Genomic DNA, 16,936 nt, shown 5'->3' on the forward strand with positions numbered 1-16,936 from the left:
GACTCTCTTTGCTCATATGTAAAATGGTAATAATAAAGTTTCTATCTCATTAAAATTGCTGTGATGGTTAAATAAAATAGTGCATTAAAATGCCTAGGAGAGTTCTTGGCACATAGCTATAATAATAGGCTATTAGTCATAAATGTTAGGGATTGTTTTTTCGAGAATTCACAATTCTACTCATCAGCATGTTTTACACATTGTCATCTAAATCTTTCAGAGGTCATTGAAACCCATCCTGTTTGATAGCAATACTCTGAGAGAAGCCAGTTATAGAGGGAAGAGCACTAAGTAAGAAGTCATACCTTAATAAAGAAGGTGTGGCACATATATACAATGGAATATTACTCAGCCATAAAAAGAAACAAAATTGAGTTATTTGTAGTGAGGTGGATGGACCTAGAGACTGTCATACAGAGTGAAGTAAGTCAGAAAGAGAAAAACAAATACCATATGCTAACACATATATATGGAATCTAAAAAAAAAAAAAAAGGTTCTCAAGAACCTAGAGGCAGGACAGGAATAAAGATGCAGACGTAGAGAATGGACTTGAGGACACAGGGAGGGGGAAGGGTAAGCTGGGACGAAGTGAGAGACTGGCATGGACTTATATATACACTACCAAACGTAAAATAGATAGCTAGTGGGAAGGAGCCGCATATCACAGGGAGATCAGCTCAGTGCTTTGTGACCACCTACAAGGGTGGGGTAGGGAGGGTGGGAGGGAGACACAAGAGGGAGGGGATATGGGGATATATGTATATGTATAGTTGATTCGCTTTGTTTTACAGCGGAAACTAACACACCATTGTAAAGCAATTATACTCCAATAAAGATGTTAAAAAGAAAAAAATTCATACCTTAGTTACTAGTCACAGTTTTGCCAAAGGCTAGGTTTGTGACCTTTGCCAAACCAGTTTACTTCAAGAGCTTTGGCTCTCTCATTAGTAAAATATGGAAAGTAATGACCACCCTGCCAACTGCACAGGATTGTGGTGAGATTAATATGAGATAATGAAGCCAAGAGCTCTTGGAAGATGGTACAAATGTGGGGTATTATCATTAATCCAATTTAAAATTCATGATGCCATGGAGGCATTAAAATACAAGAGTGAAAAATTTTGTGCCATTTGAGTAAAAGTTGGGAATGATGTGTTGTTAACAGCTGGGATACTTTGCTGTAAAGAGGAAAAAAACCCACATTGTATCATGAAGCAGTTAAGCATTTTTTCCTTCCCACAAAAGAGCAAGTTTCAAAAGAAAAGGAACTATACTTTGAAATGTAACAGATGTTTAAGTGAATTAGGGATCTTGGGGAACTAAGTTAAAAAATATCTATGAAATCATAATTTTCTGGAAAAGGAAATACAACAGAGAAATTAATAGATAAAGCATATAATAGCCTATCAAGTGAAAGATGAGACACTTAGGCAAAATGGATAGTTGCATTATGTCATTACAAGATGTATAGTGTAAATCTCCAAATAATTATTAAAGGTAAAAGTTCTTCAGTTTTATAAATAAGTATAAAAAATGAAATGTCCAGGACAGATTGAAGAAATCTTAAATACGTTAAGTTCAGTCAACTTGTGAACAAGAAACAGCACACACAAAAATGAAGGCAAGGAAATTATAGGAAAAATACCTGATTTTAAAAAAATTTACACTTTGAATCTCTGTTCACATAGAAGAATCATATACATTTATATATATTCAGTGAAAGTTAACCAAAAAATCATTCTAAAAGTATATCTATGATTTTTTTTCTTAAGTTATGACTTCACACTGTGCTTTAACAGAGTTCCGTTCTGCGGACAAAGAATCACCTGTGCAGCATGGTCCTCACCACGCACTTTTCTATCAGTTGCCAGTAAAAATTCTTATTGTCTAAAATTTAAATGTCAGCCCATGATATAGGAAGATCAAGTTTCCTTTCTGAGGGGAAAAAAATCAGAATGAAAGTTCTGGATAGTATGTTACCTTCTATGAAAGGCAGAGGGAAAATATGAAATAAAAATTTATAATAAATCACTGAAAATATACATAAGAAATTTATGACTTGGGGAACTTGAGTAGACTGGGAAACAGGTGGAGACGAGACTTTCATAACATACCTTTTCACATTGTTTTGATTTTTGAGTCGTGAATTTTTTACCTATTAAATAAATTGTTGTATGTGTGTGTGTCTCTAAGTCCAGTACACACTGATATATAAAAACCTGTCTCACATCTGACTTAACGTCTCTCACCTGCCCATGCTCAGGCCTGACACAGGCAGGGACACCTGTGGAAGAGAAGGGGCATGATGAATGTCTTCACTCTCCATGCCCCGTCCCCTGTCCCACCCACTTTGCTGCTTCTCCTTGCTCAGCAATCTGGAGAGGAGGCAGGGGTCAAAGGGTCTTACAAGACTGGTGTGTTTGTTGTCATCTGTGTGACAAATACCCAAATGTTGGTTATTTTTTTCTCCTGGGGAGCTTTTGTGCGTCCCTCAGAGACAGCTTACTACACCAAGAGGTTACTTTGTTCTCTGATATTTGGGCTGAATTTTTACAATTCCTACCCTGGCTTCTATATCAACAATCACCCCATGAAGGCTGTTTTCCACCCTCTGAAGTCGGTATCCTTTGGTCAATACCTTTAAAAGACCTCTCTACTCCACCTGCCTCATGACTTTGAAAAAACTCAGTACCTTTTCTGTGCTAAAGTCTGGAAGTGCATGTCTTTCCCTCCACAGGGTCCCTCTTTACAGTCCTCCCTTTAGGCCAAGTTTTCTTAACCTCCATGCTATTGACATTTGGGGCTAGATAATTCTTTGTTGTGGGGGATTTTCGTGTGCATTTTAGGATGTTTAGTGGTATCCTTGGCCTCTACCCATTATGTTAACAGTAGCACGCCCCCATCAACAAAACAAGAATGTCTCCAGAAACTGCCCAATGACCCCTGGAAGGCAAATGGCCTGGTTGAGAGCCACAGCACTAGCCTAACAACACTCTTCAAATGAATTGCCATTTCCTAATCTCCTTACCATTCTGCTAATTATCAGGCTGGGTGATGGGGTTTAGGTGATAATCAAATACACATTGGAGACTGCCCCTTAGCAAGCCCTGCACAGAGGGTCTGATAGATAAATATCATGAGAATATGTGGGCATGTGACACCCATTTTTTCAGAAGGAACTCCGCAATCTTGAGATAATAGGAAAATTCTTACATCAGTGAAAATCAGTGTAAGCCTACACTGTCTCTGACATTTAAAAATCTGGGCCTAAGGACAGTGAGAGTAGGGGTAAAGGAGACTTTAATTTGTTTATTTTTTGACTTTATTATTGACTATTTTTTATTATTCAAGCATTTGGATTAAAATTTGTATTTTTTAAAGAAAGAATCATATAATTCTTCCATAGCTACATGAAGAAGAACATTTTAAGTTTTAATAAGATTTTGATTTTGGTTTCATGGCTAAGATATGAAAGGAGGGTCAAGAAAAAGGGAAAAAAAGAGAGAGGCAAAAAGTTAAAAGTGAGAAGAGGTTAAAACTTACCTTGTTTCATCGATATAAACTGCTTCCAGCACAGATGCTGCATATTCAATATTCTTCTTTAAGTCTACGATGTTAACATCACCTTTTTCCAGCTGCTTCACTAAGCATCTTAGTCTATTTCCAAAAGTTGGCCAAAAAGAAAGAAAAATAAAAAGAGATTTATCATAACTGTATGGAAAATAGTCCAATATTAAATATACAAATTGGGTTAAACTTTCAGTATATCTTTCCAGGTCATTAAAATAGGAATATTTTTAGGTATATTTGGGGTATAATTAAGATCAGTCTTTATCACTTAAATGACTCAGAAATTATATTCACCTCCCAATAATATTAGGGCTATAGGTTGCTAGTTTAGGTACCATATTTCAAACATAGTTTTTCTGAAAATTCAAAACAATATAGGTATTTTCATAAAAGTATTTCTAACAGTAGAATTTATCTTATGGCTGTTTTGCTCCTTCAGAGTTGGCACTAAGAGAATATTTAAAGTCTACTCTTTTGACTACCATTGTAGCAATTATTCACTGTATATAGCAGTAAAAACAAAAATAAAAGGCAAAAGATTCAAGAAAATATAATTAAGCTGAGAAAAAAATATATGTATGCATGCTTAGTATTTTTACTGCAATGGTTTTTCACTTGAAGGAAAACTATAAAATATTTTCTCTTGGTTTTGCCCATGGGATGATGTATCCCAATTGTCTGAGAAATTTTAGAACATGCCTAGACTTCTGACTCACAGAAACTGTGATGTAATTAATACTACTGTTTTAAGTCACTAAATTTTGGGATAATTTTTTATGCAGCAATAGATATCTCATGGAGTGAGATAATACAAATTACCTCAATAAGTTTCTAACACTTTAAAAAACTTTTATGCATTAATTATAAATCCACTGTTTCTGAAGATACTGCCCTTTACTAGGCAGAAAAAGAAAACATATTCTTTAGTCAGTACACACTATAAATAAACATTGTAAAGACAATTTACCCATTTTCCTAAATCAGCAGACAGAATTTAATTCCATTCCTAAGAAAATGTATTTCAGAGAGAATGGAGTGTATCTACTTTTAGGCACTGTCTTAAAGATAGTGTAACAGATTTTCTTTAAATTTACTTTGGGTGATTTCCAATATCAAGGTTTAGGGTATAAAGGCAAGTTAAGAATGTCAGCAAGGGTATTTGACATTTCTCCATCCATAAGAAATACTTTATTTCTCCATGGAAAAAAACCACACCTAGATTAAAACTTCTTATTCAGGAAGCTACAAAGAATTACTTTTTGTACCATATACTTTTGTATGATAAAATATTAGCAGACAACAACATTGCAAAATAAATCCATGTATCAATAAACAAGTCTTATTTGTACAGAGTCAGCAAAGTAAAACAAAACAAAAATAATAACTAAAACAGGTTACTTAGAAAGAAAAAATTAAGCCTGGCTTTGAGGCTTGTGTAAAACACCGAATGTGATGACAAAGGAACAACACATAGAATTTTGAGGGATTTTTGTAATGCTTATGACCCAAGCACATTATACTTAGTGGAATTATGTTTTATGTGGGCAGCAAAAGTGTGATACTTTGCAATGGCTTAAAAATATTCCAGTCATGTATCCTTCTTGTGAAAAGTGTTGGTAGAGCTTGGTTGTACGGCTTTGCTGTATTTGGTTGTATGATGTGGTCTTAAAAACCATGTGAACTTCAGATGGTTACCTTCCATTCTTTCTGAATAACTGAACTCTTATATTATTTAAGTTAGCAATTTTCACTACTAAAAAACTACATTTTCCAGGTTGTCTCAAAGCTACGTATGGTCAAATGACTGCATGCTAGTTAAGGAGAATAAGAAGGTCATTGAGTAAGACTTTCAGAACGATTATTTTGAAGAAGGCTAACTCAGCTAGAAAGGATTCTCTTTTACCTTTGCCTGTTCCTTATTGCCTGGAATGCAGTGGAACTGTCTGAAGGTCCAGGAGCTATATAGGATCATAAAGTGATCTGACTAAAGGAAGCTACCCACTAAGAATGGCAGAGAAGGAAGAGGGAATTGGTCTGGGTCCCATGCTGTGAATCCACCTGAATGAAATCACCTACATCTGGACTTACTTCATAAGATAACAAAAAATAAAATGTTGTGTTCAAGCCACTATTATTTTGAGATTTCTTATTAAATTTTGAATTTTATTTTATTTTTTTTTATACAGCAGGTTCTTATTAGTCATCAATTTTATACACATCAGTGTATACATGTCAATCCCAACCTCCCAATTCATCACACCACCACACCCACGCCCCCGCCGCTTTCCCCACTTAGTGCCCATACGTTTGTTCTCTACATCTGTGTCTCAACTTCTGCCCTGCAAACCGGTTCATCTGTACCATTTTTCTAGGTTCTACATACATACATTAATATATGATATTTGTTTTTCTCTTTCTGACTTCCTTCCTTCCTCTGCAAGTTTTTGGAGGAGTTTGAGAAGGATGGGTGTTAGCTCTTCTCTAAATGTGTGATAGAATTCGCCTGTGAAGCCATCTGGTCCTGGACTTTTGTTTATTGGAAGATTTTTAATCACAGTTTCAATTTCAGTGCTTGTAATTGGTCTGTTCATATTTTCTATTTCTTCCTGGTTCAGTCTTGGAAGGTTATACCTTTCTAAGAATTTGTCCATTTCTTCCAGGTTGTACATTTTACTGGCATAGAGTTGCTTGTAGTAGTCTCTTAGGATGCTTTGCATTTCTGCAGTGTCTGTTGTAACTTCTTTTTCATTTCTAATTTTATTGATTTGAGTCCTCTCCCTCTTTTTCTTGATAAGTCTGGCTAATGGTTTATCAATTTGTTTATCTTCTCAAAGAACCAGCTTTTAGTTTTATTGATCTTTGCTATTGTTTTCTTTGTTTCTATTTCATTTATTTCTTATTTTTAAATTTTTATTTATTTATTTTTGGCTGTGTTCGGTCTTTGTTTCTGTGCCAGGGCTTTCTCTAGTTGCGGCGAGCGGGGGCCACTATTCATCGCGGTGCATGGGCCTCTCACTGTTGCAGCCTCTCTTGTTGCGGAGCACAGGCTCCAGACCCGCAGGCTCAGTAGTTGTGGCTCACGGGCCTAGGTGCTCCACAGCATGTGGGATCTTACCAGACCAGGGCCCGAACCTGTGTACCCTGCATTGGCAGACAGATTCTCAACCACTGTGCCATCAGGGAAGCCCTATTTCATTTATTTCTGCTCTGATCTTTATGATTTCTTTCCTTCTGCTAACTTTGGGTTTTGTTTGTTCTTCTTTCTCTAGTTCCTTTAGGTGTCAGGTGATTGTTTATCTGAGATTTTTCTTGCTTCTTGAGGTAGGCTTGTATAGCTATAAACCTCCCTCTTAGAACTGCTTTTGCTGCATCCCATAGGTTTTGGGTCATTGTATTTTCATTATCATTTGTCTCTAGGTATTTTTTGATTTCCTCTTTGATTTCTTCAGTGATCTCTTGGTTATTTAGTAACGTATTGTTTAGCCTCCATGTGTTTGTGTTTTTTATGGTTTTTTTTCCCTGTAATTCATTTCTAATCTCATAATGTTGTGGTCAGAAAAGATGCTTGATATGATTTCAATTTTCTTAAATTTACTGAGGTTTGATTTGTGACCCAAGATGTTGTCTATCCTGGAGAATGCTCCGTGCGCACTTGAGAAGAAAGTGTAATCTGCTGTTTTTGGATGGAATGTACTATAACAATCAATTAAATCTATCTGGTCTATTGTGTCATTTAAAGCTTCTGTTTCCCTTATTAATTTTCTGTCTGGATGATCTGTCCATTGGTGTAAGTGAGGTGTTAAAGTCCCCCACTATTATTGTGTTACTGTCGATTTTCTCTTTTATAGCTGTTAGCAGTTGCCTTATGTATTGAGGTGCTCCTATGTTGGGTGCATATATATGTATAATTGTTACATCATCTTCTTGTGTTGATCCCTTGATCATTATGTAGTGCCCTTCCTTGTCTCTTGTAACATTCTTTATTTTAAAGTCTATTTTATCTGATATGAGTATTGCTACTCCAGCTTTCTTTTGATTTCCATTTGCATGGAATATCTTTTTCCATCCCCTCACTTTCAGTCTGTATGTGTCCCTAGGTCTGAAGTGGGTCTCTTGTAGACAGCCTATATATGGGTCTTGTTTTTGTATCCATTCAGCAAGCCTGTGTCTTGTGGTTGGAGCATCTAATCCATTCATTTTTAAGGTAATTATTGATATATATGTTCCTATGACCATTTTCTTAATTGTTTTGGGTTTGGTTTTGTAGGTCCTTTTCTTCTCTTGTGTTTCCCACTTAGAAAAGTTCCTTTAGCATTTGTTGTAGAACTGGTTTGGTGGTGCTGAATTCTCTTTTGCTTGTCTGTAAAGCTTTTGATTTCTCCATCGAATCTGAATGAGATCCTTGCCGGGTAGAGTAATCCTGGTTGTAGGGTCTTTACTTTCATCACGTTAAGTATATCATGCCATTCCCTTCTGGCTTGTAGAGTTTCTGCTGAGAAATCAGCTGTTAACCTTATGGGAGTTCCCTTGTATGTTACTTGTCATTTTTTCCCTTGCTACTTTCAGTAATTTTTCTTTGTCTTTAAGTTTTGCCAATTTGATTACTATGTTTCTCGGTATGTTTCTCCTTGGGTTTATCCTGTATGGGACTCTGTGCTTCCTGGACTTGGGTGGCTATTTCCTTTCCCACGTTAGGGAAGTTTTCGACTATAATCTCTTCAATATTTTCTCGGGTCCTTTCTCTCTCTCTTCTCCTTCTGGGACCCCTATAATGCGAATGTTGTTGCGTTTAATGTTTTCCCAGAGGTCTCTTAGGCTGTCTTCATTTCTTTTCATTCTTTTTTCTTTATTCTGTTCCACAGCAGTGAATTCCACCATTCTGTCTTCCATGTCATTTATCCATTCTTCTGCCTCAGTTATTCTGCTATTGATTCCTTCTAGTGTAGTTTTCATTTCAGTTATTGGATTGTTCATCTCTGTTTGTTTGTTCTTTAATTCTTTAGGTCTTTGTTAAACATTTCTTGCATCTTCTCCATCTTTGCCTCCATTCTTTTTCTGAGGTCCTGGATCACCTTCACTAGAATTATTCTGAATTCTTTTTCTGGAAGGTTGCCTATCTCCACTTCATTTAGTTGTTTTCCTGGGGTTTATTTTGTTCCTTCATCTGGTACATAGCCCTCTGCCTTTTCATCTTGTCTATCTTTCTGTGAATGTCGTTTTTGTTCCACAGGCTGCAGGATTGTAGTTTTCCTTGCTTCTGCTGTCTGCCCTTTGGTGGATGAGGCTATCTAAGAGGCTTGTGCAAGTTTTCTGATGGGAGGGACTGGTCTTGAGATTGCTTTTAAATGCAGCTGAACACAATCCTAACTGATAAATCAAATGAATAAGAAATGAATCAAATTATGGTCTTTTGGGGGTATATGCCTAGTAGTGGGATTGCTGGGTCATATGGTAGTTCTATTCTTAGTTTTTTAAGGAACCTCCATACTATTTTCCATAATACATGCACCCTAATGTTTCTAGCAGCACTATTTACAACAGCCAGAACAAGGAAGCAACTTAATGTCCATCGACAGAGAAATGGATAAAGAAGATGTGGTACATATATACAATGAAATATTACTCAGCCATAAAAAGGAATGAAATCAGGTCATTTGTAGAGACATGGATGGACCTGGAGTCTATCATACAGAGTGAAGTAAATCAGAAAGAGAAAAACAAATATTGTATATTAACGCATATGTGTGGAACCTAGAAAAATGGTATAGATGGTCCTATTTGCAAAGCAGAAATAGAGACACAGACGCAGAGAGCAAATGTATAGAAACCAAGGGGGAAACAGGGGTGGGTGGGAGGAATTAGGAGATTGGGATTGACACATGTACACTATTAATACTATGTATAAAATAGATAACTAATGTGAACATACTCTGTAGCACAGGGAAGTCTACTTAATGCACTGTGGTGACCTGAATGGGAAGGGGGTCCAAAATGGAGGGAATATATGTATATGCATGGCTGATTCATTTTGCTGTACAGTAGAAACTAACACAACATTGTAAAGCAACTATACTCCAATAAAAATTAATTTTAAAAAATGAAACAAAATAAGGAACTCAAGAATAGAGAAATTATCATATAAAAGAAGAGAGGACACTCCTGGTAAACTATACTCAGGTTCACCTCCTAACTCATGACAGCCTGCAGTTGTTCCCAGGGAGTCATCCATCAGCAGATCACATGTGATGAAACCTGGGACATCAAAAGGCTCTAATACTTACACAATGAACATGCTTTTTCACAGAGATATCTTGATGTAGTTTAAAACCAACAAACATTATAAATTGTTATATGTTAATAGGGGTAATAACCTGTAATCTGACACAAAAAATAGCTTTGAAAAATCTTAATAGGGGTATAAACCTAGAATCTAACACAAGAAATAGCTTTGAAAAAAATACTCCAGAAAAGTTTTATCACCCAACTAGAAAAACTAATTAGATATGGTTATAACTCTGTAAAACCATACCTACCTATACACAGACACACACAGACGCACACACAGACACACACACACTCTCATACACACACCTCTAAACTCACTATGTCAATACCAAAAAAACAGAAATATATTTTGGAGGATTATTAGGACTTCCTTTATCTCCTTTGCCTGTATGCACAAAATTTCCTTTAGTGAGTACACATTTCTATTTACATAAAAAGAAAAAACCTTTGTATTGTAAAAAGATTATTTATAATTAGAACAGCATGTTAAGGAAACAATTTCTATATTTGTTATTTCAATGTGAATTTGCTTTTGTAATCAATTTATGCATACAGTAATCCCCAACGATCTTATTTAGGCTTTAGTTTCCCTTTGTAGATAATACAAGGCCAAACATTATCATGAATCATTTTCAAATGATCATACATTTTAAACTGGTGGGTTCCAAAGCATTAAGGCTTTACTGAATATATCTGTACAAATTTTTTATTTTTTTAAGAAGATATAGACTATTTATGTAATTCCTAAACTATCCTATAAGCAAATTCTCAGAACTGAAGAAGAAATCACAAAGTCATATGATAAAATAAATAAGTTCCCTAAATTTAGTAAAAACTCTTTTAAATAATGATTTGGTTTCTTTCATCGGAGTAAGCAAGCCGGGTGAAAAACAGTACAGTATTACCAGGACTAGGTATATTCTACTGGTTCCCAAAGCTTAAGATAAGTATATGTACTTTATGTTCTAACTTGAGCACTTTCTGGCCCAGCAATTCAGCAATCTGTGGATAGAGACTCCACTGGCTTCCCTGCACGGTAGCAAACAAGAGCTGTTCTATCAAACAGCAAAGACCTGCTGTTTGTAAGCAGATAATATTGCCAAGAAGGTATTAAAACCCAAGTCTGTTAAATAAATAATTATTTAGCATTTATTACTGCAACTGGGGCTGTGTAAGAAAAATTGTGTATATGAATACATATAAGAATGCATATATATGGATACACACACGTAATGCACCACAGTACCTGTCTTCAAGATATCTGCAATCTCTGGGAATGGCATGACTTATGCAAATAATGTTGTCAAATGTTGGAATGCATACATTTCCCATTACTTCTTTTCCCTAATTTCCAAGCAAACTGATTTAGTCACTGTGCCTCAAACACTCTCACATCATCCTAGATTCAAGTTCTTATTTCTTACTGAAATCCCTTTCTCCTGTATCCCATCTTTAACTGTCTGAATCATGTTTAATTACCAGGCATATCTGGGATGCTATCTATATCATTGGTACTTAGAAGATTTTTATCCACTGTGATCTCTCGACTTAGAAATTAAACCACACTTCATTTATCCCTCACTTATGAAATTGATATTTCTCTGGCTTTCACTATAATTTTAATATTTTGTGCATGATGTTTTCCCAACTGATTTTTCAACCAATAAAAAAATTGCAAGGCCCACAAAGAAGGAACATTGATCCATAATGAGGATAAAAATCAGTCAGTCAAAATTGACCCCAAAACTACAAAGATGATAGAATAAGTAAGCAAGGATGTTAAAAGTTACAATTAAAACAATAACATACTACTCAATACTCTGTAATGGCCTGTATGGGAAAAGAACCTACAAAAAAGAGTATATATATATATATATATATATAACTGATTCACTTTGTTGCACACCTGAAACTAACAAAATATTGTAAATCAACTATACTCCAATAAAAGTTAAAAAAAATAACATAAACAACATTATGCCAATAAATTCAACAACTCAGACAAAATAAACAATTTCCTTAAAAGATGCAAGCTACTAAATTTCAAAAAGAAATTAATAAACCGATTTTGTAGTTAAAAACTTTCACACAAAGAAAACTTCAGGCCCAAACGACTTCATTGGTGAATTCCTACGAACATTTAATGAAGTAATAATACCTATTCCCTACAAACTTTTCCAGAAAAAGAATCCCAACTCATTCTAGGAGTACAAAATTACCTGTATAACAAAACCAGATGAAAACATTAAAAGAAGAAAAAGAAGCAGCAGCAGTAACATATTAATGAATATGCCCCATGAACATAAATGTAAACATTTCTTAACATTTTAAGAAATCAAGTCCACCAGTACATAAAAGAATACTGCATCATAAAAGAGATTTATCCCAGGAATGAAAGGTTGTTATAAAATTGAAAAATTAATCAATGTAATTCACTATATTAAGAGACTAAGAAAAGCCATATGATCATCTTAATAAATACTCAAACAGTATTAGACAAAATGCAACATCAATTGCTGATTGAAACTCTTAGCATTTTAGGAATAGAGGGGAGCCTACAAAAATCTACAGCTAATGTCATAAATAATGTTAAATGACTGAATGCTTTCCTTCAAACATCAGGAACAAGGCTCTAGTCTCACCACAGATATTCATAATTTCACCAGATCTTTCAGCCAAAGCTATAAGGCAAGAATAAAAGCTATCCAGACTGGAAAGAAAGAAATAAAACTGTCTTTGTTCACAGACAGCATGGTTGTCTAAGTAGAAAATCTGATGAAATATAACAAAAAGTTACTAGAATAAAAAGTAATAAATGATTTTAACAAGTTTATAATATAAAAAAGATACAAAAATAATATCATTCTATATAATAATGAACAATCTGAAATTAAAATGAAAAGCAATACCATTTACAATAGTACCGAAATGTAAAATTCTTAGATATAAATCTGACAAAGTATGTGCAGGCCCTATACACTGAAAACTATAGAACATTGCTGAATGGAATAAAGGTAGACCTAAATAAATGGAGAGATGCATCATGTTTATGGATTGGAAGACCCAATATTGTTAACATGTCATTTCTCCACAAATTTATCTATAGATTCAATACAACGCCAGTAAATATCCCAGCAGGATTTTTGTTTTTGTATATATTGACATGCTGATTCTGAAATTCACATAGAATCAAGGAGCTAAAATAGTCAAAACAAATTTTACAAAAACAACAAAGTTGGGGGATTTATACTACTTCAAGACTTATAAGACTTCAAGACATTTTAAAGCTACAGTAATCAGTACAGAATAAATGGCATAATATAGTACATTATTAGCAACAAGATAGTATAACAGATCAATGGAACAGAATATAAAGTCTAAAAATAGACCCCCAATATATAATCAATTTATTTCAGAAAAAGATGCAATGATAATCTAGAGGAAAAAGGATAACCTTTACAACAAATTGTGCTGGATCATTAAAAATGTCCATGTGTAAAAGGAACTTTGATCCATACATGCATCACAGATTTAAATGTATATCTTAAAACTAGAAACCTAGAAGAAAACGTAGGAGAAAATCTTTTTGACCTTGAGTCAGCCAAAGATGTCTTAGGTACAACACCTACGAAAAAAAATAAGTTGAACTTCACCAATATTAAGAACGTCTGTTCTTCAAAAACATTGTTTCAAGAATTAAAAGACAAGCCACAGACTGGGAGAAAATATTTGCAAACCATATATCTGATAAAGGATTTTCAGAAAACATATAAAGAACTTGCAAAACTCAATAATAAGATAAACAATCCAATACAAAATCTGCCAATGATTTTTTTCTATCACCAAAAAAGATATATTCATGGCAAACATGAAAAGATGCTCAAAATTACTGGTCACCAGAAAAAATTCAACCTAAAATAATAGTGAGATATAATCAAATACCTATTGGAATGACTAAAATTAAAATAACTGATCATACCAAATATTGGCAAAGATGTAAAGCAAGTTAAACTACATACACAGCTGTTGGGAATGTAAATAAGTACAATCATTTTGGAAAACATTTTCTCAAGAAGTTACACATGTATCTACCATGTGACTCAACCACTCTATTCTTTGATGGAGAGAAAAAGAAATATATGTCCTTACACATACTTGTACATGAGCATCATAAGCAGCTTTATTTGTAATAGCCCCAAACTGGAAACATCCCCAATGTTCATCCACAAGTAAATGGAAAAACAAATTGGGGCATATCCATCCAAAGAAGTTCACTCATCAATAAAAGGAATGAACTATTGATACACATAATGACAGGAGTGAATTTCAAATAATTACGCTGAGTGAAATATGATAGACGCATATGTATGATTCGATTTATATAAAATTTTTTAAATGTAAGCTATTCTTACAGTGACAGGAAGCAGATTAGAGGTTGCCTGGGAGTGAGGAGATGAAGGAGGAAAGGAGGGGAAGGGTTACAAAGGAGCTGGAGGAAACTTTGAGGGTAATGGAAATGTTTGTTTTCTTCATTGTGGTGATGGTTTCATAGGTGTACACAGATGTTCATACTTGTCAAATTATAAATTACACAGTGAAATATGTAATTTGAGATAGAAAAAGCATATATGTTAAATAGATGCTTCTGTTACATATCTTTATTTTTCATCAATTTTATTAAAATGCTTAAATTTTTAATATATACTATCATGAAAGGCATGATAAAAAATCGAAAGTAGCATTAAACTGTTAATGATCTTTCTCCAAGGAGAATGACACTAATTTTGATAATTCACAAGACTTTTAAATCAGCCTGAATATTAGGTGCTGAACAGCTTTGATGTTCGTAGCATTTTGGTGGGACTTCCTTACCTTCTAACGATCAGAACATTTAAAAGAAGATAGAAATGAAAACAGAAACCATCTTTGAAAATAATTGATTGGATCTGTGATTCAATCAAGCAGTTGCAGAAGAAAAATAATTTCTACCATTGAACAGAGTACTGAACTGTAGAAAATGATTATTTTTTTATTCAAATATAGAACCAACACTTTCTAAATGAAAAAATACTCAGTATAAAGGGATGTAGTTTTCAGAATCAAGCACTTCATATACTCTAAACTTACCTCCTGAGATTGCTACATGACTCTATCATGCAAAAGGACCACCTACATGACTAAGAATATTATACTGAAAAATTCCGTGTGTCTATGCATGTCTTCATTAATTCTAGGATAAAAATGTCCAGGATATCCCTAATGCTGTAAAGCATGAATGATATATACATCAATAATTTAAGAGAGAATTGATACTCATCATATTTCTGTCAATGTCCCCATTTTTGACCTAACCAAACAAAAGTGAGAAGGATATGGTTGTAAGAATGTCATCTTAAGAAGCAGAAGAGGTAAAGCTAAAAGAATATCTATAGTGATATTAACATTAACTTTAAAATATGGCCATACGCAGGAGTGCACAAAAACACAAATAGGTACTGCCAGAACTAGAAGCTTCTATGTCATTTTCTAAGTCCTGCATGCCTCTAATCTTAACATGATAAAAAATGATGATAAGAAGCCATTAAATAATGAAATTGTGTTGTCTACTCTGTAGGACAATGCTTAGGAAATTAAATTCTAATCTTAGTATAAAAAGCAAGGCTTATAGATTTAAAGTCTTTTTAAGATACTTTTTTTTCCCCACAGAGGCCAATGTTATAATTGTAAAGCTCCTTGATACCTTTATTTTATAGAATAAATCATTCCCCCCAAAATTGGTATCATTGAAAAAAATGGGAACAATTGTATGGCAGACACTATTGCTCTTTAAAATATATTTACCTTCTACATTTAAAGGAGCAAAATAACTCTGCTGGAGAATATATAATGGAAAAGTATTTTTTTTTAACATCTTTATTGGAGTATAGTTGCTTTACAATGTAAACAATGTTTACAATGTTTACCTCACTACAAATAACTCAATTTCATTTCTTTTTATGGCTGAGTAATATTCCATTGCATATATGTGCCACATTTTCTTTAACCATTCATCTGTCGACGGACACTTAGGTTGCCTCTATGTCTTGGATATTGTAAATAGAGCTGCAATGAACATTGTGGTACATGACCCTTTCTGAATTATGGTTTTCTCAGGGTATATGCCCAGTAGTGGGATTGCTGGGTTGTATGGTAATTCTATTTTTAGTTTTTTAGGAACTTCCATACTGTTCTCCATAGTGGCTGTATCAATTTATATTCCCACCAACAGTGCAAGAGGGTTCCCTTTTCTCCACACCCTCTCCAGCATTTATTGTTTCTAGATTTTTTTTGATGATGGCCATTCTGACCAGTGTGAGGTGATACCTCATTGTAGTTATGATTTGCATTTCTCTAATGGTTAGTGATGTTGAGCATCCTTTCATGTGTTTGTTGGCAATCTGTATACCTTCTTTGGAGAAATGTCTATTTAGGTCTTCTGCCCATTTTTAGATTGGGTTGTTTGTTTTTTTGATATTGAGCTGCATGAGCTGCTTATATATTTTGGAGATTAATCCTTTGTCAGTTGCTTCATTTGCAAATATTTTCTTCCATTCTGAGGGTTGTCTTTTGGTCTTGTTTATGGTTTCCTTTGCTGTGCAAAAGCTTTGAAGTTTCATTAGGTCCCATTTGTTTATTTTTGGTTTTATTTCCATTTCTTTAGGAGCTGGGTCAAAAAGGATCTTGCTGTGATTTATGTCATAGAGTGTTCTGCCTATGTTTTCCTCTAAGAGTTTGATAGTGTCTGGCCTTACGTTTAGGGCTTTAATTCATTTTGAGTTTACTTTTGTGTATGGTGTTAGGAAGTGTTCTAAATTTCATTCTTTTACACGTAGCTGTCCAGTTTTCCCAGTACCAATTATTGAAGGGGCTGTCTTTTCTCCACTGTATATTCTTGTCTCCTTTATCAAAGATAAGGTGACAGTATGTGTCTGGGTTTATCTCTGGCCTTTCTGTCCTGTTCCATTGATCTATATTTCTGTTTTTGTGCCAGCACCATACTTTCTTGATTACTTTAGCTTTGTAGTATAGTCTAAAGTCAGG

General features: G+C 34.4%; 1 protein-coding gene across 1 annotated transcript in view; it reads right to left on the bottom strand.

Moving 5' to 3' along the window:
* Positions 1–16,936, bottom strand: part of PDE1A (phosphodiesterase 1A) — a 263,294-nt gene that overhangs the window by 111,448 nt on the left and 134,910 nt on the right. The window contains exon 2 of the mRNA XM_079923669.1: positions 3,545–3,658. Coding sequence (XP_079779795.1) covers positions 3,545–3,658 — 114 coding nt within the window. The remainder of the gene's footprint in view (positions 1–3,544; positions 3,659–16,936) is intronic.

The sequence above is a fragment of the Stenella coeruleoalba genome (assembly GCF_951394435.1).
Source record: "Stenella coeruleoalba genome assembly, chromosome: 6".
NCBI lineage: Eukaryota > Metazoa > Chordata > Mammalia > Artiodactyla > Delphinidae > Stenella > Stenella coeruleoalba.